This window comes from Schistocerca serialis, chromosome 3, assembly GCF_023864345.2.
Source record: "Schistocerca serialis cubense isolate TAMUIC-IGC-003099 chromosome 3, iqSchSeri2.2, whole genome shotgun sequence".
Lineage (NCBI taxonomy): Eukaryota > Metazoa > Arthropoda > Insecta > Orthoptera > Acrididae > Schistocerca > Schistocerca serialis.
The window spans coordinates 673,641,578-673,667,421 of record NC_064640.1 but is presented as its reverse complement, the minus strand read 5'-3'; the positions used below and the strand labels follow the sequence as shown (position 1 = coordinate 673,667,421).

The following is a 25,844-nucleotide window of genomic DNA, read 5'->3' as shown; positions in this document are numbered from 1 at the left end:
GACTCCATAGAACTGTTGGATATAATGAATCTGGCAATAAATGACACTGATTTACTGTCTATAAATTAATATCTTCTTTAAAATCAGTAAAAACTGGGCTCTTGAAGAATCATAACTCAAAATGTATTTGACGATGAGCTAAGCCACAAGTTTCTTCGAATAATCCGGATGAGTATTCTTGTTATTGTTTTCTAGCATATGCAACAACCACCTTCACAACATCTATTCTACAGTGGCATTTCCCAACATTTACTTATATACATTTACAAATCTAGTTGTTCAGAAAAAGAAATGTTTATATTAAAATTACTCTTTGATTGGACAGTAGGGACAGTACTGTACAGTTTGGAAATGGAAATGAGGCAGCCCACACTGCCAGACTTGCTACCTTTTGGCTCGCAACCAACTGGTAGGACTAAATACTTTGCTTTCGAGTCTAAAAGAAGTAATAACAGGATCAATACTAATAATGATAACTATGGCAAGAAAAGGGACAAGCACTGGAAAAATAATAAAAAAATGTTTGATACATGGAACGTGCAGGCAATAACACATGTAGATGAGCAACTGGATGATAACGTGGGAGGGAGGGGGTGGGGGAGTGCGTGTGAAGACAGCAGTCATATCAGAACCCAAATGTAAACTGAACGGCACAAAGGATAAAAACAACTATGTTCAGGCACTCAATAGAGTCAACAGAAATATCAAAGCACAAGCAGGAGTTATGATCATGGTACACAAATCAATAAAACCAAAAATAAATCACTTCACATTTTGGAATGAACACATTGCAGAAGTAAGACTAAAAGTGCAACAAGGCTTCCTGACAGTCATAGGTGTATATGCCCCAGAACAGCGTCTAAATGAAGATACTGATAAGATGTATACAAAACATAAGAAATCCTCTATCTACCTTCTTTTGATCGGTGATTTCAATACGAGATTTGGTAACACACAAATAGAGAACAAAACAAGACCATACAGAGAACACGTAAAATATAGCAAAGGACAAAAACTGATTGATACGGCCATTTATAACAAACTCTTCACATGCAACACATATTACCACACAAGGACTTGCACAAATACATTATACATCTGGTCTGCATGAGGACAGGCGTCAATCACAGACTACATGGCAACTGTGACGCTTGACCCAAGAGTCCTTAGGGCCAAAAGAATTGAATCAGATCATCAACTTTTGGTAGGTAAAACCAGATTTTCACCCCAACTGTTGAATGAAAACACAAAGAGAAGAGATCCACGTAAGTCAAACCCTCTGCACTATAGAGTTGAGCTCTTAAAAGATCAAGTGTCAAATATGTGTATCAGAGAAGATGATGAGAAATTGAGAATTAGTATGAATTAGAGGAAACTGTTGAATTAGAATAATCTGACCAAAATTTTGAAAGAAGCAGCAAACAAGAGCATATGAATGAAGAAACGTTTCAGGTAGGACACAAGGATTTTGAGTTTGGGAAGAGGATACCAAGACAGAGATAGATACAACAGAACTGCTTATTATAAGCAATATCTGGTAACAAAAAAAGCAGAACATTTTACTCAATATAAAAGGAAAAGTGGAATAACTATACGAGAAACTAGAAAAAGGAACAGAGACGTAACAAGACTGACACTCTCAACATTCAAAATCAGTAAGAAATTAAACAGAAAATTAAGATGTGACTCTAGACATTCAAGTGGTAAACAAAGACACCTGGCTAAAATATTTTCAAGAGCTACATACCCAGAATCAAACCAGAGATCAATCAGAGGAAATATACCTCACAGGTAGTAACATACCAAATGAAATCCACCACAAAGAGTAAGAATTGGTGTTGAAATCCAGTGACAGTAGCTGATCTCCTGATGATGGCATTAATATGGAACTTTTTTAATTCAGTGACAGGACATTCAAGTAACAATAGCTGAAATTTACGAAAAACTCTACCATAAAAATTCAGAGAGTAACTATCATCCCAATCCATAAAGAACAGAGATGTCAGGGACTGCAGTAACTACAGAGAATAACCTTATTCAATACTAGTTATAAAAATTTACTCCTGCATCATAAAATGAAAATTACAAACATTCTGTGAAAAACTCTTGGGAGAAGAACAGAATGGATTCTGAAAAGACACATCATGCATAGGTGGCTACTTCACACTCAAGATTTATAATGGAAAAATGGAAAGAATTCAGTCTGAAACACAACTGCCATATACTGATTTTAAGAAAGCTTTCAATACAGTTGACAGAAGAATACTTTGGAAAATCCTGGTAGAAAGTAACACCCAACATACATCATAAAAGCAATTCAGAACACATACAAACAAAATGTGATTGCATACAATAACAAAAAAGTACAACTTTGAGGTCTCCCTCAACAAAACCAAAGTTATGGTCTTCCTCTGGAAAGACACAAGAGGACCAAAATTCCAGTAGAAAGCACTGATCTTGAGCAAATATCAGCATTCGAATATCTAAGGTACAACCCCAGCAACATTCAAGAAAGTGATAAGCAAAACAAAATCACAAACTTCACAAAACTCACAGGATTAATGAACAGCATCTTCAGATCATCTCTTGTTCAATGACACACTACAGTCAACCATACAACACCCTGGCCGAACCTAGCCTCTTGTACAGCAGAGCGAAGCTTGGAGAGTCCGTAGAGAACACAAACAGACTGATGAGTACTGAGATGCAGTTCAAGAGAAGAACAGCTTGTTACACGCTATGGGATAGGGAAAGATCTACGGACATCCTTACTGATTTCAAAGTTAAATAAAATCTCAACACAGTACAGAACTTCTTGGAAAGATTATGTACTATGAATATAGACTGATTGGATCCCGAAAAAGTTCTCAAATAACAACCCAAAGGAAAAAGAGATGTAAGATCAGCAAAGAGATGGATTGACATTACACGAGGGGGAGATGGAAAATAAGTTTCCCCTGTCAACTGTGGTCAGAGTTGTGTGTGAAAGGAAAAAAAAGAGAATGAGACATTAAAGATAAGACATATCTTTATTTTTCTACATAATTTCCAAGTACATTGAGACATTTGTCATACTGCTTTATAAGCTTCAAAAAGTCTTCCAGGAAAAAATCAGGGCGCTGCATATGGAAGAAGCGTTGAACGGCTTGTTTGATGTCAGCATTGCTGCCAAAGCACCTTCCACCGACAGTCTTCTTCAAAGAAGGAAACAGATGGAAGTCACTTGGTGAGAGATCCAGACTGTAAGGTGGATGGTGTAGGTAGTCCCAACCAAGAGTTGCAATATGGTTTTGCGTTGACGTCACCTTGTGTGGTCCTGCATTGTCATCCAACAGCAGAACAACAGATCTGAGGTCAGGCCGCTTTTTCAAAATCGCCTCTTTCAATTTCGACAGAGTGGCACAGTACCGCGCAGCATTGATGGTTGCATCCTCCAGAAAGTCCAGCAGCAAAACTCCTTTGGCGTCCCAGAAAATGGCAAGTAGCACTTTACCTGCAGATGGAGTGCTTTTGAACTTCTTTCGGACAAGTGATGATGGATGTTTCCACTCCATGGATGTGGCCTTCGATTCGGGTGTGTAATGGTGGACCCACGTTTCATCCCCGTCACAATCCAAAACAGAAGGTCACTGCCAGATTCATTGTAACACATGAGCTGTTCCAGCTGAATGCCATGCGTTGTTCCATGTGTGTCGGGGTCAGTTGGTGGGGTACCCATTGTGCTGACACCTTCCGGTATTGAAGAATGTCGTGGATGATCTTGTGACCTCTGCTGCTACTCCATTGATGGTGATACGCCGGTTCGCTTTAATCATGTCATCCACCTTCCCGACATTTGCATCTGCAGTGGCCGTGCGCATCCGTCCAGGTCTTGGTATGTCCTGCACTTGGTGACATCCGTCACTGAATTGCTGGCACCATCTCCTAACCATTTGCCTTGATATCATACTTGACCCATACACCTCAACAAGATGTTTGTGAATTTCTGTGCCTGATACTCCATGTGCCCATTCATAACGGATAACAGCTCTCATTTCCGCCTTTGACCACGACTCAAAAACGCACCTTCTCTCCCCAGCTCCGAGAAAAGACAGAGCAGATGGCCTCCGCTTCGCGCAGGCACTGCGACAGGGCCATCTGCTTGATCGCCGTTGACCTCTGCCCAGTGGTGTATCGGTGTCTTGCACGTGCATGTTCACCAGCCATATCGTCTTTTGCCCATATCACACAACTCTGCCCACAGACGACAGGGGAAACTATTTTCCAACTCTCTCTCGTAGTATGCCACTCGGCCTAATACTGGATAACAACAACATGAAGAAGAAGATACAGGGAAATCACAGAATACTGAGAACTGGATGGTTGAATCAGGATTTGAATATTATTCCTGCCAAATGAACCAATATGGTAACTAACTCAGTCACTTACAGCTACAGTTTTGTACTCTAACTTGGGATAAACATTAAAAAAACAACATAAAAGACATACACATTTATCCCTGAGAATGCAGGAAAATCAGAATTTTACAGCTATTCTGTAAGATACTTCTGTTCATGGCAATAAACAGTAATAATTTATGTAAGTGACTTACTTCCAACAAGATCGTTATGGGTATACCAGCTATAAAAATGTTTTAAGTGATGAAAGTGATAAAAAGACAAAGGTTAAAATTTTCACAAAAGTCTCTCTCTCTCTTAACTTATATTTTTCTGCATATAAAGCAACTTGCCATTCATCACACCAAATAGAAATTTTATCTACATCATCTTTTATCCTTCTGCAGTACTCACTGATGACACCTTCCCGTACACCACAGCGTCATCAGCAAACAACTGCAAATTGCTGCCCATCCTGTCAGTCAGGTCATTTATGTATATAGAAAATAAGAACAGTCCTATCACTCTTCCCTTTGGTACTCCTGATGATATCCTTGTCTCTGAGAAACACTAACCGTTGAGGACAACATACTGGGTTCTATTACTTAATAAGTCTTTGAGCCACTTAGATATCTGGGAACCTATTACGTACGCTCGTACCTTCATTAACAGTCTGCACTGGGGTACCGTGCCAAATGCTTTCCAGAAATCTAAGAATGTGGTATCTTCCTGTTACCATTCATCCACGCCAGAAAAGGGCAAGCTGAGTTTCACAAGAGTGATGCTTTCTAAATCCATGTTAATCTGTGAACAGAAGTTCTTTTGTCAAGGAAATTTATTGTATTAGATTCAAGAATACGTTCAAGAGTACTGCAGCAAATCGATGTTAAGGATATTGGTCTGTTATTTTGCAGGTCTGTTGTTTTACCCTTCTTATACATAGGAGTCAACTACATTCTTTTCCAGTCACTTGAACTTTGTGCTTGGTGAGAGATTCATGATAAATGCAAGCTAAGTAATGGGCCAGTGCCATAGAGTACTCTCTGTAAAAGTGAACTGGGATGCCATCTGAACGTGGCGACTTATTTGTTTTCAAATCTTTCAGCTGCTTCTGTACACCAGGGATGCCTTTTACTATGTCCTCTGTACAACTGTACATTTGTGGGATCCTCCTGCATGAAATATTTCTTAAATGCAATATTTAAAACTTCGGCTTTCCTTTTGCTGTCTTCTATTGCCACCCACACTGGTCAGCGAGTGACTGGATAGAAGCTTTCCAACCATTTAGAAATTTCATGTAAGGCTATTATTTTCTTGGGTTCTTGGAGAGGTCTTTTGTTAGGGTATGATGGTGATAGTTGCCGTACTCTTTGCGCATTTATATTTTTATAGATACACGAATTTCTATAAACTTTTTCCTGTCATTGCAAAAATCCCAACAGTGCTGAAACCAGACATACAGGAAGAAAACAATTACATATATGTCAAACATAATACAGTGGTTAAATCACATCCTCAAGTATAAACCATTACAAACAGTTGGGAATGAACGACAGGTAAGTGCAACATGTCAAAATAAGAAACTTCAGCATGATTAAATCATACAGACTGGTATAAAACAATTACATGAAAACCAGTCAAAATAGTGGTAAAATCACAGTGTCAGGTATAAAACTATTACATAGAATTGGACATAAATTAAAGGTAATGAACAAATATTAGAGATACTTCTGCCTTTGAGCTCATGGTAACAATGCCCTATATTTACAAGGAGCATATATTCACACAAATCACAATTTATCATACAGTTTCTCTTTCTTTCCCATTGTGGTTTCAATACTGCTGGGGTTTCTTATCTTGCCATATTGTATTAAGCTGTGTGTTTAAAAAAAAAAAGGCTATGGATCTATTTGTTGGTGTTTCAAAAACTTGTTTTTGCATTGCTAGTATCATCAAGGTGTTCAAAATTTGTTTCATCGGCATGTTGAGTATAGCCATGGTATGATAAGGGACAGATACCTTTTTGCACATTAAATATCTTCTTGTAAAGATTTTTGTTGTATTTGAAATATGTATTCCTGTACCTTCTACACTACAATGTCTTTATTAGGTGAATGAAGCTCAGCCCTGCACTAATTTACAAGATGTGTTTAATTGGAGTTTATAAAGCATGTCGCTGTTGTAATTAATGTTGTTGCATAGCTTAGTGGTATGTACAAGCTGTCATCAGTTAACATTGTATTGTGGTAGTGTTTGTGTAATGTACAAAGTACTTACTATTTGGTTTCTGTTTTTTAGGATTATTCGATAATGAACATAGACTCTAAACTAGTCATCAAGTAACAAAGAAAGGTAATATTGCTGTTTGGGTGGTGCTCTGCAGTTTATTGCACACTTCTGTAACAGTAGCCATCATTACTATGTTGATATAATGATCACTAAATCCTGTCTCTGTACAGACACTGTCCATCCGGTCAGGCCTGATTGTAGCTACAGTGCCTAAAATTTTTCCAATGCACATGGGCTCTTGAACGAGCTGCTTAAGACAGTTTTTTAAAAGCATTTTCTAAAGCGCTTCACAAGACTGCAAGTCTGCACCACCTGTAATGATTCCATAGATATCCCAGTTTATACTTGGTGGGTTCTACATCTACATCTACATCTACGTATATATTCCGCTAGCCACCAAGCAGTGTTTGGCAGAGGGTACAATTCGCGCCAAAGTCATATTTCCCCCCCTCTGTTCCACTCACAGATCGCATGAAGGAAAAACGACTGTCTTAATGCCTCAGTATGAGCTCTAATTTCCCTTATCTTCGAATGGTGATCATTGTGTGATTTGTAAGTTGGTGGTAATAATATATGCTCTGCATCCTCGGCAAAGACTGGATTTCGGAATTTAGTGAGCAGCCCCACTCGTTTAGCGCGTCGTCTATCTGCAAGTGTGTCTCACTTCAAACTTTCACTAACATTTGTAACACTCTCGCGATGGCTAAATCTGCCAGTCACAAATCTTGCCGCTCTTCTTTGGACCTTCTCAATCTCTTGAATCAGACCCAACTGGTAAGGGTCCCATACAGACGAACAATACTCTAAGACTGGATGAACTAATGTATTGTAAGCAATTTCCTTTGTTGAAGGACGGCATCGCTTCAGGATTCTACAAATAAACCGCAATATAGAGTTCGCCTTGCCCGTTACTTGTGTAATCTGATCATTCCATTTGAGATCATTTCGAATAGTCACACCCAGATACTTGACGGATGCTACTGCTTCCAAAGACTGAGCGTTTATTTTGTACTTGTACATCAATGGGGATTTTCGCCTTGTCGTATGCAGTAGGTTACACTTACTAATATTGAGAGATAACTGCCAGTCATTGCACCACACATTTATTTTCTGCAAATCCTCATTGATTTGTTCACAACTTTCATGTGATACTACTTTCTTGTAGACTACAGCGTCATCGGCAAACAGTCTAATGCCGCTGTCAATACCATCAACCATCTCCAACTAATACTGGACGATCAGGGTATTTCTGCGCTACTGAGCAGAGGCATGGTGAAATTGGGTGCCCAGTTAAAGCATCTAATAATAAACTTGAGTTCACCTAGATTTGATACGTGCATCCAGGTAACTTCAGTCAGACTCAATTTTGACCTTGATAGGCACAATATTTTTGTCAACTGCAATGAACGCTACAACTCCTATTGCATGTAATCTGTATTTCTGATATATGTTCCATGGCCCACTAAATGTTTCACAGGTTCGTACTTTGGGTTTCAGTCAGCTCTCAGTTCCATGAATAATCCGAGTGTGAAAGGCAGTAAATTCAGGAATTTTGTTACAAATACATCAACAACTTACTCTTAAAATTTTGAGAGTCGAAGTGTCTACTTTGTATATGGGATTTGCCTCTCTGCATACTGATTGGTGAGCATTCATATCAGAGGATCTTGAACTATTGCCTAGACTTAAAAAAAAAAAAAAAAAAAAAAAAAAAAAACACCCCCCCCCCCCCCCCCGTGCACCCTAAAAATAATCTGGTACCTGACCAACTGCTTCCTTTGTGTAGTGCAGCCCTGAACTACCAAGCTGAGTCCTAGAATTCTTCTACCCATAATGCAAGTCCAGAAATCTGTAGTCAAGATCATCACAGAGTCAACGGAGCCTTTCTTTGAGATCCTCCACTCAGCTCCAAACCAAAAGACTGTGATTAATTCTGGAAATGAAGCTGCAAATTGTGAGGTTTCCTTACAGCCTGTGAGCATGCCCAGCAGTCTTCACCACTTCCACCAGCTGCCCGTATGAACTGAGGATGTCCTCAGAATCCAAGCAATAGACTTCACTGGTGTTGACATGAGCCAAAACTTGCAGATGACTGCACCCAGCTTGATAGCTGCAGGCAGGACCTCCTCCACATCTTGGATGAGATGCCCCAGCAGACATACTGAGCACACATTCAATTTCTTTCAGGCCCTCAATGTTATTTCTCTACGGAGCTCCATAATGTGTCTAATGTAGGAGCTCCCAATAACTAGCTAACCCCTCCCGGTGTACATGCTCAGACCCTGCTGAAGGGGCAGCCACCTGTCCACTCACAGGGTGAATGGGTGACGCCAGATGGGCAGCCTCCACACTAACGCACCACAACGAGCGACACAAATGTGTTACCATCCACCACACACCTTGTGGTGAGGGTAGATCCATCACATCAGGTACACTGCAAGGTGCCTTAGTAGCAGAGCCCATGGGCAAAACAGGTGACAAAACAGTGTCCCATACAACACACCATATTGTCTGCCATTGCTACACCCTAAGGCAAGTGTCCAAAAGTGTCTTCAGCTGTTCACGAACTGTGGCCTGTTCCTCCTGCATCCACATACAGCATTCACACATGCCATACATTCCTAATATTACTAACTTAAGAAGTAACTACAAAAGCCTACGCAAAAAGGTAAATATGTAACTTGCTACCCTGCTGACATGCCAACATTAGAACCTGATGCCTTCCTGAGTTGTGTAGCTGGCAGTTCAAAAAGGAATAACAGTTGCATTACAGATTGCACATATCTATACTTTATAGTTAGTAAAGCTCAAGATTACACCTCTTAAACACAAAACACCTGCACAGAATTTAATAACTAAAGCAAGAAAAACACAGGAAAAGGTAAATATGGAACTGGCTGTTCTACTGGTGTGTCAGAGGCAGCAGTTGGAAACTAACTACTGTAGTCTGAAATGGTGGTTGCAGGCTCCAAAACAAACAAATTACAAATGCCACCTATGCTTTACAGTTACAGTATAGGTATCCAGATGAAAACATCATTAGGTCAGTTGACAGGGGGGGGGAAGGGGATTTACAAGACTAACAAGTGATAAAGAGAAAGTTCAAGAGACAGTCCACCTGAAGATAGTGACATCAGCTACAAATTTGATCTAGTTATGATAGCATGTACAAGTGATGAAACAGAGGCACTGAAAGCAATATTAATGACACATATGATAAATAATTTAAAGAGAGATAAAAGTATATGGATCGGGCCGGTATGCAGGTCAGAGGACAGATGGGATCCTCCAGGCCTTATCTTTGCTGAGAAACATCTCCTCCCCCTCCCCCATCGATCTGATGCAGCACTAAGGCAGTAACACAAGAAATAATGTCTTATAGGTCAGGAGATTTGCAACAGTAAAGGTGAGAAAGCTGAAAATTAAATCAACATAAACAGGACTGACAATAGTAAAATAAATTGAGAGAAATAATCACATTAGTTGGTGGGCGAGCACAGCTGATCGTCCACTGAGGCTCAGTATGCAGCAGGGGACATCTCTTACACAACTGTCTCACCTCCAATTCATTTTGGACCAAGTGTTACAGATGGGAATAGAACACTCTCTCTCAGAGGACGCATAAAAACCAGTTCAACTGCTCTTTTGTCATCAGCTAGTATCAAGGATAAGGAATTCTTAAGGTCTTGCTTTCATTGCAGTACTGTATGAAGGGACACTCATAAAAAGTAACATAGCATGTGGCAGAATAAAGGGCTAACTGCAGCTAAAAGCAACTAAAACAAAGTAAAAGAGGGATGGTCACAGTAGCTGGCAGAGCAGGCAGGGTTAAGAGCCCCTTACACCCAGCACGTGGCGGGAGACACTCTAACCCCAATCACCCAGTCCTTGCCTTGAAAGCAGTTTAAAATGTCATATCTGAGAAAAAAAGACCACAATCAAGGCTGAAACAAAGAACCAGTTCACCTGTCGTATGTTGTCTGCCAGTATTAGAGGTAAGGAATCTGGAAGACCATGCCCAGCGTACAGCGCAAGAAGACTACATTATACAAGAATGTGAGCTACTGTTTGTAAAGCCCCGTGGATGTGGATGAGGTGGCTCATTATATAAGCTAAAACTATCAGTTAATTTGGTGCGATCAATTCAGAGGCAACATAGAGCGGTGGATTCCTTTCAGGGGGAAGAGGAGGAGGAGCACCATAGTTTCCTTGATAATATGGAGTTTATTGGAGGGTGGCAATAGCTCACCAGATGTTGTTCTATCTCCGAGTGGCTAGAGGTCTTATTTACACCAACAAATCTGCTTCTGGAAATGTCAGAGTGAATGTTCTGTAACCTTACAGTCGGCTAGTTACTCCCCAGGGTATCCATACGACCTGGAAACCTGAGAAATACAAATGGGCAGATAATACTACTAAGGTCAGAGATATTAGATTAGATGTACTTTCCATTCCAATTGATCCACAGTGAGGTGATCCTCTGGGATGTGCAGCACGTCAGAAAACAAGAATACACAATAAATATTTACAAAATAAGAACAGATATGCTAATGTACCTTCCACAGATCCCAAATAAAATGGCCCTTGTGGAAGTGGAACCAGTCAAAAAAATCTTAAGTTATTCATCAATGGACTAGAAGGAGTTGGTCACTAATAAATCCTTTAGATTCTTCTCAAACTGCACTTTATTATTAGTTAAACTTTTTATGGCTCCTGGTGTGCTATTGGAAATGTGTATTGCTGAATACTGGACACTTTTCTGAACCAAAGTAAGTGACTTTAAATCTTTGTGAAAGTTATTCTTATTTCTAGCACTGAATCTATGAACTGAGCTGTTGATTAAAAAAAAAGATACTATAATGAAAAATTTCATTAAGGAATAAATATATTGTGAAGCAGTGGTTAGTATCCCCTGTTTCTGAAACAGTCCTCAGCTGGGCATTCTTGAGTTCACACCACAAATAATTCATATTGCACGGTTTTGGGCTCAGAAAACTTTAGTTTGGCTTGATGAGTTACTCCAAAATATAACTCCATATGGCATTATAGAATGAAAGTAAGCATAGCATGCTAGCTTTTTTGTTTTTACATCACCAGCTGTAATCTCTAGAATTTAGCACTTTCAACATCTTCTAACTGTTTGGCATCATATTTTACACATATACTGGCAGCAAATCTTTTAAAAGCTCTGAAGTTCAAGGTCTAGTAACAGAGGATTAGGTAGGAACCATTTATTAATGTCCATGAAAAGTCTATCGGCCGACCTTTCCACAGCTACATTTGATTTGCTATTTATTGTAATGTTTTATCATCTGCAAACGAACCTTGGGGGAAACCACATGTTACTGGTTCCCAATTGGATGATACCTGATAGCTTAATACGTGTCTCTTTCCTATTGACACCCTTTGTTTTTCTTTAGAGGTATAGGATTTGAACCATTTTGCATCATTTCCTGTTACACCACAATACTCTAATTTACTTAAAAGAATATTGTGATTTAAACAATCAAATGCCTTTGACAGATTACAAAATATATCAGTAGCCTGTAATTTACTGTCTAATGAATTAAGTACATTCTCACTGTATGTGTAGATAGCCTTCTCAGTATCAGAATGCTTTAGGAATCCAAATTGTGACTTGGATATTATTTTATTTGTGGTTGGGTGGTTACAAAGAATCTATCTAAAATTTTTGAGAATATGAGCAAAAGTGAAATTGGACAGCAGTTTGATGGTATTTCTTTATCTCCTTTCTTATACAAAGGCTTAACTTCTGCATATTTCAACCGTTCAGGAAATATTCCATTGATAAATGACTGGTTACACAAATACCTTGAAATGTCACTACACTCAGAGGCACACAGTTTAATCAACTTTGTTGCTATATTATCACAGCCACTACAATTGTTTGATTTTATGGTGGACATTACTTCTACTGGTGTTGTGAGGGTAATACATTACCGCAGTTATTTGTACTGACAGGTTTGACATAGTCCATGGCAGCATCTACTGAGCCTGACAACCCCATCCTTTCAGTAACAGTTGTGAAATGCTTACTGGAAAGTACCGCGACACTGCACACATCTGCTACCCATTTACCATTTACTCTTAATGTTATGTGCTCCTCTTCATCTCTGGTTCTACAAGTCTCTTCCTGCACTATATTCTATATTGCCTTTAGTTTGTTATCTGATGTGACTATTCTTTTTGATAATGCATTTGCTCTGATGCCCACATTACTATCTTCAATATTTTGCAATATGTTTTGTAATGATCTATAGCATTTACTTCAGAGCTGTTTCTGACTGACAGATACCGTTCCTTTCTGTCTTGCGGGGATACCTTTCTTGCTTCAGTAATCCATAGCTTTTTTATAGACCTTGGTCTAATCTGGGTTTGTTTTGGGGGGAAAACAGTTTTCAGATAAGTTAGGGACATTTTATTAACAAAAGTGTGGTATTTCTCATTTATGCTATGAGCATTGTACACTTCACTCCAATTCATGTCTTTGAGAAGTTTCCTGAAACAATCAATTTTTGGCTTAATGACTACCCTCTTGAACTCAGATTTAGAAGATTTTATATCCTTATTAGTATTAACATTTAACAAAAGGAACTGCATATCGTGGTCTGAGGGACAACTTATTATTAATTTTGTTACATAATTTTGTTCATTACATATTTCTATAAAATATTATCAATGATCCTCTTTGAGCCCTTAGCTACTGTAGTTGGAGAGAACATCGTGACCAGCACAGTTCACAGGGTGACGAGAGTAACATTGATCAACAGCCTGAAGAATTCTCACAGAGTCACTACACATTAAGACACATTTGAGGAAGGTCTGTTTAGTAAAATGTAGGGCTCTGTTAATGGTTATCAGCTCCACCATAAAAAACTACACAGTGGCAATAAATGTTGTTCCTGATTTGCGTGAGATGTACAGACATATCCAGTCCTATCCATGGTTTTAGAGCCACGGATGTAAATGACACTAGCACTACAATACTCTTGAAGTACCGAGAGACAGAAATGCAGGAAGGTCATGGGGCCAACTGAAACTTTAAGTCCTTGAAATATATTGGTCGTAATTAGAGGTCTGGTTGTTAACCAAGGAGTAGTGTGTGAGACTATACAGGGAGCACGTTCTAATGAGGAACGGTGTCGGGGTCGATTTGGTTAAGTCGGATGATGTACAGCAATTGTATAACTGGGCACACACTCATACCGTCAAAGCACACAAGCAGTGCTCTTGCTCACATGCCATAGTTCTCTCGCCAGGCTGCACACTTCTCCCACTGCCACACCATACCATCTAGGCGTGTGGAGGGCGAAGGGGTGGAAACTGTGAAATCACTGCATTTAAATGGCAATGCAGTCGCACAGCATATGACATGATTTCATATTTCTCAACAACATAGATCACAAACAAAGAAAATCTGCACTATTATTAAATCATTTTTGACACACTGAAGACATATTATAATTTTTATCTGATACAAATTGTAGGCATACAGACAGATGCAGAAAATTTCACAGATTTTTATACTCAGGTTGCCATGTAATCTGACTTATTTAGTTTCATAATCAAAAACAGCCTGTCGCACACAGATGTTGATCAAAATATTTATCACGTTTGCAACCTCATTATGGAGACGTGGAAACTCTTCCAGCCGAAAACAACATAGACCTCCTGAACAATTTTAATGTGTCAGAATTTGCCTTTTAAATTTGAATTATATTGCAGATCAATCACTGCCATCCACACATGCACAGAGGCTTTCAGTTGAAACAGCAAATGGTCTTGGAAACAGCTTGAAAACAGATGTAAGATTAGCAGTATCCTCAGAAAGCTTAGAAAAGTATCCTTGTAATTCAAGGCCACAACAAATTCTTCAAAATTTGAATTTTCTTTAACAGCAGTGAGCTTCGGGAAATTGAGAGTGCTTTTTGTCAGAATTTGTCCCTTTCACAATGGGATTTTCTTTTTAAGTTCATCCCCATCAAATCAGAAATAAGTTGCTTTTCACCTTGCAATGTCTTACTGGGTAGTGTTCACTCAGGTCCACTTAAAATACGAGTTCTGAAATCCATTCCGGATGGTCTACTTTTTGTTCCTCCTCTCCTTTTCCCTTCATAAATTCAACAATAGAGTTTTAAATCAAAAAATCATCCCAGGCATGGGTCCTGACTAAACTAATGTACTCTGAAGTAATATATAGTCTCCATAGTCTGCAGTCAGTTCTATCACAGACTGTTGCAACTGACACTGGAATAATGTGTGCAACATCAGAAAATTTACTATTTATACCACCAATTTCTTCATATGCTCCACACCAGCAAATTTAGCATAAACTACTTCTTCATTACTGAACTCTGAATTCTGTCTGTTGATCATTGTAATTTTTTGCTCTTTGTCAACTAAATCTTTATAACTTCTTTCTGAATGGTAATGTAATGTCGTTCTACAACAAATTTGTTCTACCCGCACATTATGCATCTGTATATTGCATAATAGATATTGGGAATTCTTATCCTTCTCTTCTGTCATTACCATTCATTTTTAAAGGTCTGTGATGATAGATCACTAGATTGCCTCTTTTTGTGCAAACAGCCACCAGACCTGTGAACTTCTTTGTACCACAAACAAACAGTGAAGGGTGAACAGTGCTGGTACCACAATTCTGCCAAACTGAAGGAAGTCATGCTGGCCGAAAAATGCTGCACCGCAATGCTAAATGAAATGTCATGCTGTACGGAGTACTTCCAAAACGTACGGAGCGAAGCTACGACAGGTGAAGCCTCAGTCCGCACATCGTGCTCACGTGCAGTGTGACACACTGTGGTTGACCCTGGTCTAAGGTATTTGTCTGGAAGAAACCAGTGGCCAGTCTTAGTCCACAGTGATATACTGGATCCAATAATTTCAATGTGGAAGGGGCCACTGAAACATAAACCTGACTAAATATGGAGTAAAGTAGCACGGTCTGAACCCCAGTAGGTGTGGGCAAGTAAGTGGAGTGCATTTAGCTCTCACATGCAGCTAATCTTGAATTGACAAACACACAGGGCATCCTTGTCAGCTTTTTATCAAAAAAGAGTCCCAAAAAAATCAGGACTGCACAACAATGCACAAGTTGGGGGGTTGTTTGGGGAAGGAGACCAGACAGCGAGGTCATCGGTCTCATCGGATCAGGGAAAGATGGGGAAGGAAGTCGGCCGTGCCTTTTCAGAGGAACCATCCCGACATTTGCCTGGAGTGATTTAGGGAAATCACGGAAAACCTAAATCAGGATGGCCGGATGGGGGATTGAACCGTTGTCCTCCCGAATGCGAGACCAGTGTCTAACCACTGCGCCACCTCGCTCGGTAATGCACAAGTGCTTGGTACTTAAGTCGAATTCTGGGTCAGGATGAACCATGTTATGACTGATACACAACTCCATATTCACGAGAAAAAATTGGAACCCATGGGAAAGGATCCACACAGAGGCCCTTCTGATGGCTCTTTGGAGCTGGCATTCAGCCAAGGTTACAGGTTGGGAGCTATACAAAAAGAAAAAAGCATGGACATTGAGTGTAGGGGTAACCAGTGGTCTGATGGAGATCACTATCTCATTGATGGTGAGAAGGACAGAACCTTGATGAATATGGTTCTCTTGGATCCGTGGGGAAATGTGTGATGAACCACCTACAACTCAAAATAACCAGGAGTTATTGGATTAAAGTAGCCATCTCAAGCTTTAAGTCCCTGCCCAGAAGCATATAAATGTTACAAATGGTGTCACTAGGGTTGTTTGCACTTGAATTGCTGTTGCTTCCAATGTAGTACACTCACAGATAACATCTGTCCATATCAGTGTACAGATCCCTCCAGAATCTCTATCGGAAGCAGTACGATTCCAACAGAATGTACAGTAGCCTCAAAGTGCTGGAGAATGGTCATCAGCAGAATGCATTTCTTGAAGAGCAACACAGATTGCAGAATAGATGGACAGTGACTGATACAGTTCTGGTAGGTGATAGTAATATTCTCTGTAGTTCCACTGAATTAGCACATTAAGGGTGTCCTGGTATAACATGAAGGGGGTCAAGAGAGCAGGTCGCACCTCTGGATCACTACCTGTCACCAGTGAGGGTGGAACAACATCGACAAATGTTGGTTCAGAGAACAATAGTGTGGAGGAATTTGGCACTTCTAGGATCAATGAGGTAGCATTCTCGCAAGATTTCTTCTTTTTTTCTCTCTCTCTCTTTAGCTGCTTTATACAGTCAGGGCTCTTGTGATGGCTTATCTGCTGTGGGAGTATGAACTGTAGAGAAGTGGACATCACTGGGAGCTGCAGTTCAGTCCGCGACTCCCTCAGCCAATGGCTGGTGAAAGGTGTGACTGCTCCATAGATTTTTGGGGAGAGGGTTCCTTAAAGGGAGGCCTGTTCTCACTCCAGAGGATGATGCTGCTACTTCAGCTGCATGCACGGAGTCAAGGTCCCTGAAGATGATGATTCAGGAACCCTAAGAGAGGAAGAAGGGAGGGCTTATATCCCCCCTCCCCCTTCCAAGGGCTAATTTACTTGCACAGCTACCAGAGCGTGACTTTGAGGGAATGGAGGGATAAGTACTAGATGTATTACAGATGGTCTGGCCACAGTAGAGATGAAAGTTGATGCCACTACCAAGGAATATAAGCAATTGTACTTTTTCTGAGGTTCAAAATACGAGAGGCAATTAGCAACCTTAAATTCCTGGAGTATGTAATTTTTCTTCAAGGACGTGGGAGGGTGGCGGTCTGAGCAACTGATGCAAAAAGATTGTTGCTCATATGGTGAGTTTTATGTAGTAGCAAATCACAGTCTCCACAAATTGTGTCGTTCATACACCGGGAAGACATAAGCCCAAAGCGTTGGCATTAGCACGGCATTGGAGGGTGGGAAACACAACTTCGTATTACAACAGTATACCATGATTTTCACTTTCTCATGAAGCAAGCTCCCTCAAAAGCAAGAATGAATACTCTGGTGTCAACATTGCTGTCAACACGTGTCAGGCATCTACGTTCATATGGCACATGAAGTGGACCCATTGCTTCTCCACGTTTTTGCATAGTTCTTCATCCTTCTGCAGTGTTAAGTCCCAGTACAAATTAAAACCCTGTACCATGTCCAGGGTCTTATTACGTCTTAGGGTAACAGGTACAGTCGAAAAACAAAACTGTTCACACAGAAAATGGCTGAGTCCCATATTATTCATTCTTGTCATGTACAGCCATGTCATGAATTGTGGCAGTACTTTTGCCTCGTTAATGCCCATGTTGGGTTGTAGCAGTAATGTATTATTATATCAGCAAGACATACTATACACAACATTGTAAGTTAATAATAATTCAACATTATACATGGAAGTATAGGATGTCGACAGCAATTGTGAAATATGTAGTGATTTGACTGGCAGCAACAAAGGAAAATTAGTGGGAAAAATTGTGCAGTCTCAACTTTTTGTGCAGTGGTAGGAGGGAGTGTCCTGAACAACTTACTAAAAATCCTGTCTGGAGGGGAGTGAATATTGGAGTGTGGGGGTTGGGAGGGGTTTGGAGGTCACTTTTTTACGTTTTTCTAAAATAACTCTAAACCTGTGGCTCGTATGGCAAATGTTTTCCAGTACACAATCAAACTACATCACATTTCCTATAAAAATGGTGCTATTTATTTTTTCTCTGGGACTAGTACTTTCCGCATTGCAGGAGATGGAATAATTGCAGATTATTAAATTTTTTTTTGAATGGTAGAAAATTAATGTTCATCTATATATGAAGTGGATTAAAAACAAATATTAAATATGTACCATATCTAAGTGCAGGAGAGTCAGATTAGGAGTGTAATGGGGTGGAGGGGAGAGAGGTGTGGTGTAGAATCACAGGTGAAGGTAGTTTGCTGGATTGCATTCATGCACTTCCCTCCTGCAAACTGAAGGTTGAGCAGTTGATTCCCCGCCCAGTCTAGCTCACTACATCACAAGAAGCAACTAAAGTGTGTTTCATAAACTTATATGGACCCTCCGTAGTGCACTCTATGAATTACTGGCGAAGTAGTGTGCAGACTTGCCCGGGGAGTGTTTATTTCGAACAAAATGCATTAAAACTACATACAGTGCACATATGAGTTACTAATAACATAACCCAAGTAATGCAAGTAAATCTCTGCACACTGTTCTACACTGCTTCTATTTTCTTGGTCATCTTGTACGGCAGCTGCAGTGTTCTTCCTGGAAAAGGAACTCCCCCATCATGAGTGCACTTTTCAGTTAGTTCTGCAGTTGTTAAGTGAGCTATTATGGGGAAAAAAGGCTGATCTGTCCACCACAATGAAGAGCCTATTCCACGTGTAACATGCTCTCAATATGTATTCGATTTATTCGACAATGTTGATTTCATTGTCTCCACAATCAATGGCTGGAAAACTTTTTGCAGCTTGAGGGTAGCAAATGCTTTACCCCAGCCTCAGCTCTCCCAAAATCTGAAGAGGCACAGAGGCTTAAACTGTCTCCCTCTGCAACAGAAATAGGTTACCAATGTGTTATAGAACTTCAGGTATTTCAACATCTATCAAGCAGTGCATTCAACAGGTTACCATTCTAGACTTAGACATGATCAGTCTCATTCCATCGGACATATTTACGCCCATCTCGGAAGATATACTGTGGCTTTAGCCTGTGAAGTAAGCACTACAAGTGCCAGCAATTCCTGAACAGAAAATATTTTTTTCAGTCTATCAGTAACACAATTAAGGGTGAGAGAAGTGCAGTAACTTTCCATTTATTCACCATCAAGTGACTAAAACACAATTACAGGGCTTTACAATACATAGTCGGTGACAGACAGCTGCCAAGATGCCACGTTTACAAATTCAACCCCTTTCCCAACAACACTACATAGGTCACTGACAACATCACACTTACAAATTAAACACAAAGGAATGTATTTTACATGAAAGCTCTCTTAAAAACTGCAAATTATAAACTAGTCATTCAACAAACTGAAAATAACTCCACTACTAAAACATGTGATTTGCAAAGTTGTCTATTCACATACGACGACCGGACAGGAAATGATGGGGAGATACAGTCTGTCAGTAAACTGAAAATGGAGCAGCAGTTGTAGTGAAAGAAGTCACTTTTCTCAGAAGCACACTACAACTGCCACACAGGATGAGCAAGAATCAATTTCAACTCTAGCAGCGTAGAACAGTGCGCAGAGATCCACATAGAGTCTGTTCATACACATCTCTTGCATTAGTATTATTAGTAATTTATACCTGTGTTCCATGTGGTGTTAGCACAAGTTGTGCAAAATAAACACTCCTTGGGGACGTCTGCACACTGTGTCATCAGTGATTCATAAGGCATGCAGTAGAGGGTCTGTATAACTTTGTGAAACACGTAATAGTTGCTTGTTGTGATGTAGTGGGATAGATTCCACAGTGGGAATCACCTACTCGAATTTCAGTTTGCACACCTGTAAAGGAGGGAAGTGCCTGAACACAATCTGGTGGCCTACTTTCCCACACACTTCTATCCTGCACCCCCCCCCCCCCCCCCCCCAATCCACCCTGTTATGCAATTGGAACACAATTTACCTATTAATACAGGTCTACTGCACTTAGAAGTGGCACACAGAATTAATATTTGTTTTTAAACCATTTCATTTAAAGATAAATGTTAATTTTATCCTGTTAGAACAGTATTTTTAATAATCTGCTATTTTTTCAATCCGCGGCAATGTGGAAACTATTAGCCCTAGAGAAAAAATGTATAGGATCTTTTTTGTTCGAAATGTATTGTAGTTTAATTTTGTACTGGGAAACATTTTTCATAGGAGCTATGGGTTTTGAGTTTATTTGGGAAAAACATAAAAAGGTGACCTTTAAACCCCCCTCCCCCAATCCAACACTCGCACCCCTATGGTCAAGATTTTTAGTATGTTGTTCAGGACACTTGCTCCCAGCACTGTGAAAAAATTTGTGACTACATGATTTTTTTCCCCAACTGACCTTTTTTGGTCTATGTTAAATGGGCTAAAGAGGCAATCCAGAGAAGGTGATAGCATCGCTGTGCAAGTAGCTCACCATCAAAGTGCCTGGGCATCATTTGTTGAATCAAAAGTTCAAATCAGTCGTCTGGCCAATATTCTTTCTATGTCCCTGCTGTGGTAGGTCCCAATGGTCATTCTGTGGTAGCTTTTCATCTTGATCAGCACACTGCTGATACATACTATATGTAGTCTTTAATTGAATAAGTATTCAATTCTTTTGTACAAATATAATGACTTTTTTTTCTCAAACTGCATACTCAAATGTATCTCAATGTCAAAAACAATGAGGTCTGAATTAAGTTGCTGAAGAGAAAGTTTTGTCTGTATGCATAAAACTATTCACAGAAGTAGCAAACAAAATGGGAGAAAGTCAATGGAGCAGAAGAACTCATTAAAATGCTATTGAGTAACAGAGAATAAATGCTTATTGATGAGCTCTCAAAGTAAAATTAGAAATATGCTGGGAAACATAAGTTCATTATTCATCATAATGGATCTAAATACATTGTTTAAATTCTGTTACACAATAATTATTAAATTCCGGCTGGACATGTACAATGGTCCAAAAGTGGTAAGTAAGTAAGTATGAAACTGCATGACCTTCCAATTAACAGATAAAACATAGAACACAGTTTTCTGACAAAAATTATGGTTCATTTCTTCGCAATTTTAAAGGAAACTAGAACTCATTAATTTTGTGGTCTGCAGGCACAAAATTACAGCACCAGATGATGGTATACACTATGCTTTGCCTTATTGCAGTTAGAATTTAAATTGGGAAAATGACTATTTGTATTCTGATCTGATGTCATTTTTAAGCTATGCAACAGATACTATCATTCCTGAAAATTATTTGAATATAGAGGAAAGGTCCTTAAAGTTCCTAGCTCTGTTGGGAACTATCAGAACTTAGTTCTTGCAACACATGAGGCATAGAACAGTGACAATAAGCTCATTACTGAGCTGGACATTGTCGACAATCCTTGATTTTAAAATTGTTGAACTTCAAGTTTTTTGATTGTATGTGCTTGCATGGCTTTAATAGCCAAAGTCGAATAGTCATAGCAATGATATTCATATAATTGTATTCTTCACAAGCTACTCTTTCATTTGCTACAACTATGCAGTATAACTATGAGGCTAGGTTTCTATTACAAGATGACTTATTACTAGTATGAGATACCACGAGTATCCTAAAATGTGACAGTATCACATGTTAAGACACAATCTCTCATATTAGGATAACTTCATCTTGCCACCATAGTAACTGGGTTCAGATTCGTATTTTTACTAAGAGGTTTGACAATTCTGTGAATTTTGTGAAGTTGTTTGATGATGATTCTGTTGAGCTAATACTTATTGGGTGTATCACGTCACGTTTGAGTGATAGTCAAATCAAGAGAAAACTGTGTTCACATCATTTGTTTATCGCCACATTACATGCATAAAATGCTGTCTCTTGTGAGGGCTTCATGGGACTATTATCCCCAAGAAATATAAATCTGGTGTGTAAGTAGATCAAGTAGTAACTTCAGTTTTGATTATGAGATTATTTGGAGCATCCTACTTGAGAGCAGTAACAATGGAAAATGCTGTAAACAGCCTCTGCAAGAGGCGACTCTTCACATGTAACAGGCATATACTTGGAGACAACAATGCAGCAGTATACCAGGAGTCTGACAAACAAGACACAAATAATGGAGTAAATGTGATTCCAAATAGTATCCGGCCAGTTTCCAAAATCAGTAATCCACACCAAGAGTCAAAGAGAATGTTTGAAACAATTCAAAGAGAACAACTCTCTAGTAGACTCAAAGGAGATAGAAGTAAAAGTTTTATTCTTGAAAAATAAAAAGAGAAAAACATCAAAATCTTCCATTCATTTGGAATCTGATACAAATTTAACTGAGGACAATGCTTTAGATGTACAATTTGAAGAAGAAAATGCTTAATGCATATTCTGCAGTGGTCATGTGTCTGAAGATTGACAGAGAGAAATAAGCACAGTGCATGAAATGCTATCCTTTGGCTTCCAAAGAAAGTAAACCTGAAAGAGCTCCTGGATGCCCTGACTGCACTTTTTTTACACAATAAATGCAAAAAATGTCAAAGAGGTAGTAAGGAAAAGAATATTATTATTTGAGGGTTTACCGGTTCTTATAGCGATTGATATTGTGTGTTCTCTCTGACTATCTCATATTAGGACACCATTTCTATTTTGATTCAAACTGACTTGTTCGGTTTTTTATTTACATGTTTTAGGTGGCTGGTATGAGAACCAAAACCAAGGCCAATTCAGGTATTATGGAGCAACTACACTTGTTATCTTCAATGCCACTATTTCCCTGCCAATTGCATGGTGTAGCCTGCGATGTGCCATCCCCGCTGCCACCACCTGGTCAACTGCGAATGAAGGTCACTGAACCAGTATTATACTGGATCAATGTCACCCCCAACACATGACAAGGTCATCGCACCATGGCGAGAATTCCAGGACAGATGAGGTCCGGCCCCCATGGGTCAATAGAAATCAGTTTCCCCTCCCCCCATGTGCCACATTAATAAGGTGGGAAACCCTCCTTCTCTCTGTCTCTCTCTAGATCAAATCACCCTTTGTGCTCAGTAGTGAAAGGATCAGGGTCTTTCTTCATAAATAATAACTGGCACATAACAAAATCTGGTTTATTAACAATAACGGCCTTAAATTTTTTTTTTTTTTTTTTTGGGGGGGGGGGGGGGGGGGGGGCAAGCTGCTGGAAAACCATTCTGGAGTGTAATTAGCAGTCTTCAAAAGGGAGGTAAGAAGTAAATGACACGCATTTTGGACAGGTCAGGAAAACCGCTGGTGAATCCTGTGAATTCCTTGGGCAGATGGAGGGAATATTTTGAAGAGTTGCTCAATGTAGGTGAAAATACGATCAGTAATGTTTCAGATTTCGAGGTACAATGGGAAAGGAATGATGATGGAAATAGGATCACATTTGAGGAAGTGGAGAAAATGGTCAACAGATTGCAGTGCAATAAAGCAGCTGGGGTGGATGAAATTAAGTCGGAACTCATCAAATACAGTGGAATGTCAGGTCTTAAATGGCTACACAGGATAATTGAAATGGCCTGGGAGTCAGGACAGGTTCCATCAGACTGGACGAAAGCAGTAATCACACCAATCTTTAAATATGGAAACAGAAAAGATTGTAACAACTACAGAGGTATCTCTTTAATCAGCGTTGTGGGTAAAATCTTCTCAGGTATAGTTGAAAGGAAAGTGTGAGTATTAGTTGAGGACCAATTCGATGAAAATCAGTGTGGGTTTAGGCCTCTTAGAGGTTGTCAGGACCAGATATTTAGCTTACGGCAAATAATGGAGAAGTGTTATGAGTGGAACAGGGAATTGTATCTATGCTTTATAGATCTAGAAAAGGCATATGACCGGGTTCCTAGGAGGAAGTTATTGTCTGTTCTAAGAGATTATGGAATAGGAGGCAAACTTTTGCAAGCAATTAAAGGTCTTTACATGGATAGTCAGGCAGCAGTTAGAGTTGACAGTAAATTGAGTTCATGGTTCAGAGTAGTTTCAGGGGTAAGACAAGGCTGCAACCTGTCTCCACTGTTGTTCATATTATTTGTGGATCATATGTTGAAAACAATAGACTGGCTGGGTGAGATTAAGATATGTGAACACAAAATAAGCAGTCTTGCATATGCGGATGACTTAGTTGTGATGGCAGCTTCGATTGAAAGTTTAAAAAGTAATATTTCAGAGCTAGATCAGAAATGTAAGGACTATGGTATGAAGATTAGCATCTCCAAAACGAAAGTAATGTCAATGGGGAAGAGATATAAACGGATTGAGTGCCAAATAGGAGGAACAAAGTTAGGACAGGTGGACAGTTTCAAGTACTTAGGATGCATATTCTCACAGGATGGCAACATAGTGAAAGAACTGGCAGCAAGGTGTAGCAAAGCTAATGCAGTGAGCGCTCAGCTACGATCTCTCTTCTGCAAGAAAGAAGTCAGTACCAAGACTAAGTTATCTGTGCACCGTTCAATCTTTCGACCAACTTTGTTGTATGGGAGCGAAAGCTGGGTGGATTTAGGTTACCTTATCAACAAGGTTGAGGTTAGGATATGAAAGTAGCTACGATGATTGCAGGTACTAGTAGATGGGAACAATGGCAGGAGGGTGTCCCCTACTTATACCTCCCGAGGAGATCACGAATGTAAAATTAGAGAGATTAGAGCGCGCACGGAGGCTTTCATACAGTCGTTCTTCCCGCGAACCATACGCGACTGGAACAGGAAAGGGAGGTAATGACAGTGGCACGTAAAGTGCCCTCCGCCACACACCGTTGGAAGGCTTGCGGAGTATAAATGTAGATGTAGATGAGGAAATCAAAGAAAACATGGAATGAACTCTATAGATGTAGCAGTCAGGGCGAACAGGCTTAGATGGTGGGGTCATGTTACACGCATGGGAGAAGCAAGGTTACCCAAGAGACTCATGAGTTGAGCAGTAGAGGGTAGGAGGAGTCGAGGCAGACCAAGGAGAAGGTACCTGGATTCGGTTAAGAATGATTTTGAAGTAATAGGCTTAACATCAGAGGAGGCACCAATGTTAGCACTGAACAGGGGATCATGGAGGAATTTTATAAGGGGGACTATGCTCCAGACCGAACACTGAAGGGCATAATCAGTCTTAAATGATGATGATGATGATTGTTTTACCACCCCAAAATTATTACACAGTACAAATATTTTATAGTTAAAGTGGAAAAAATTTGTACACATAAATACACATAGAGATGTTTCCAAAGGGTTATTTGCATAATTTTTCTTTATACAATTTATTTTTTTCTACAGACAATACAAAGGAAATGAGACTACTGGTGCAGCAGGTGAATAAAGGAAACTGACATGTGCGAGCAGGTCTAGTGCCCTGAGGGTTCCGTACAAAATTAACTACACTGATCAGCCAGAACATTATGACCACCAACCCAATATCGATATAAACCTGTCCAGGCGACAGCAGCATCACCTGGCGAGGAGACTGCAAGTCAGACACACACATGGTGGTGCATTTAGTATCAGTGAGCG

The 25,844-nt window shown here is 39.7% G+C and overlaps 1 protein-coding gene across 6 annotated transcripts in view; it reads right to left on the bottom strand.

Annotated features, from left to right (window-relative positions):
• Nucleotides 1–25,844, bottom strand: part of LOC126470547 (uncharacterized) — a 192,654-nt gene that overhangs the window by 134,931 nt on the left and 31,879 nt on the right. The window contains exon 2 of one of the 6 annotated variants that reach the window (XM_050098483.1): nt 5,037–5,180. The exons of the other annotated variants lie outside the window; for them this stretch is intronic. Within the exon in view, the coding sequence (XP_049954440.1) occupies nt 5,037–5,042 (6 nt within the window). The 5' untranslated portion in view covers nt 5,043–5,180. The remainder of the gene's footprint in view (nt 1–5,036; nt 5,181–25,844) is intronic. 6 annotated transcript variants of the gene reach the window in all.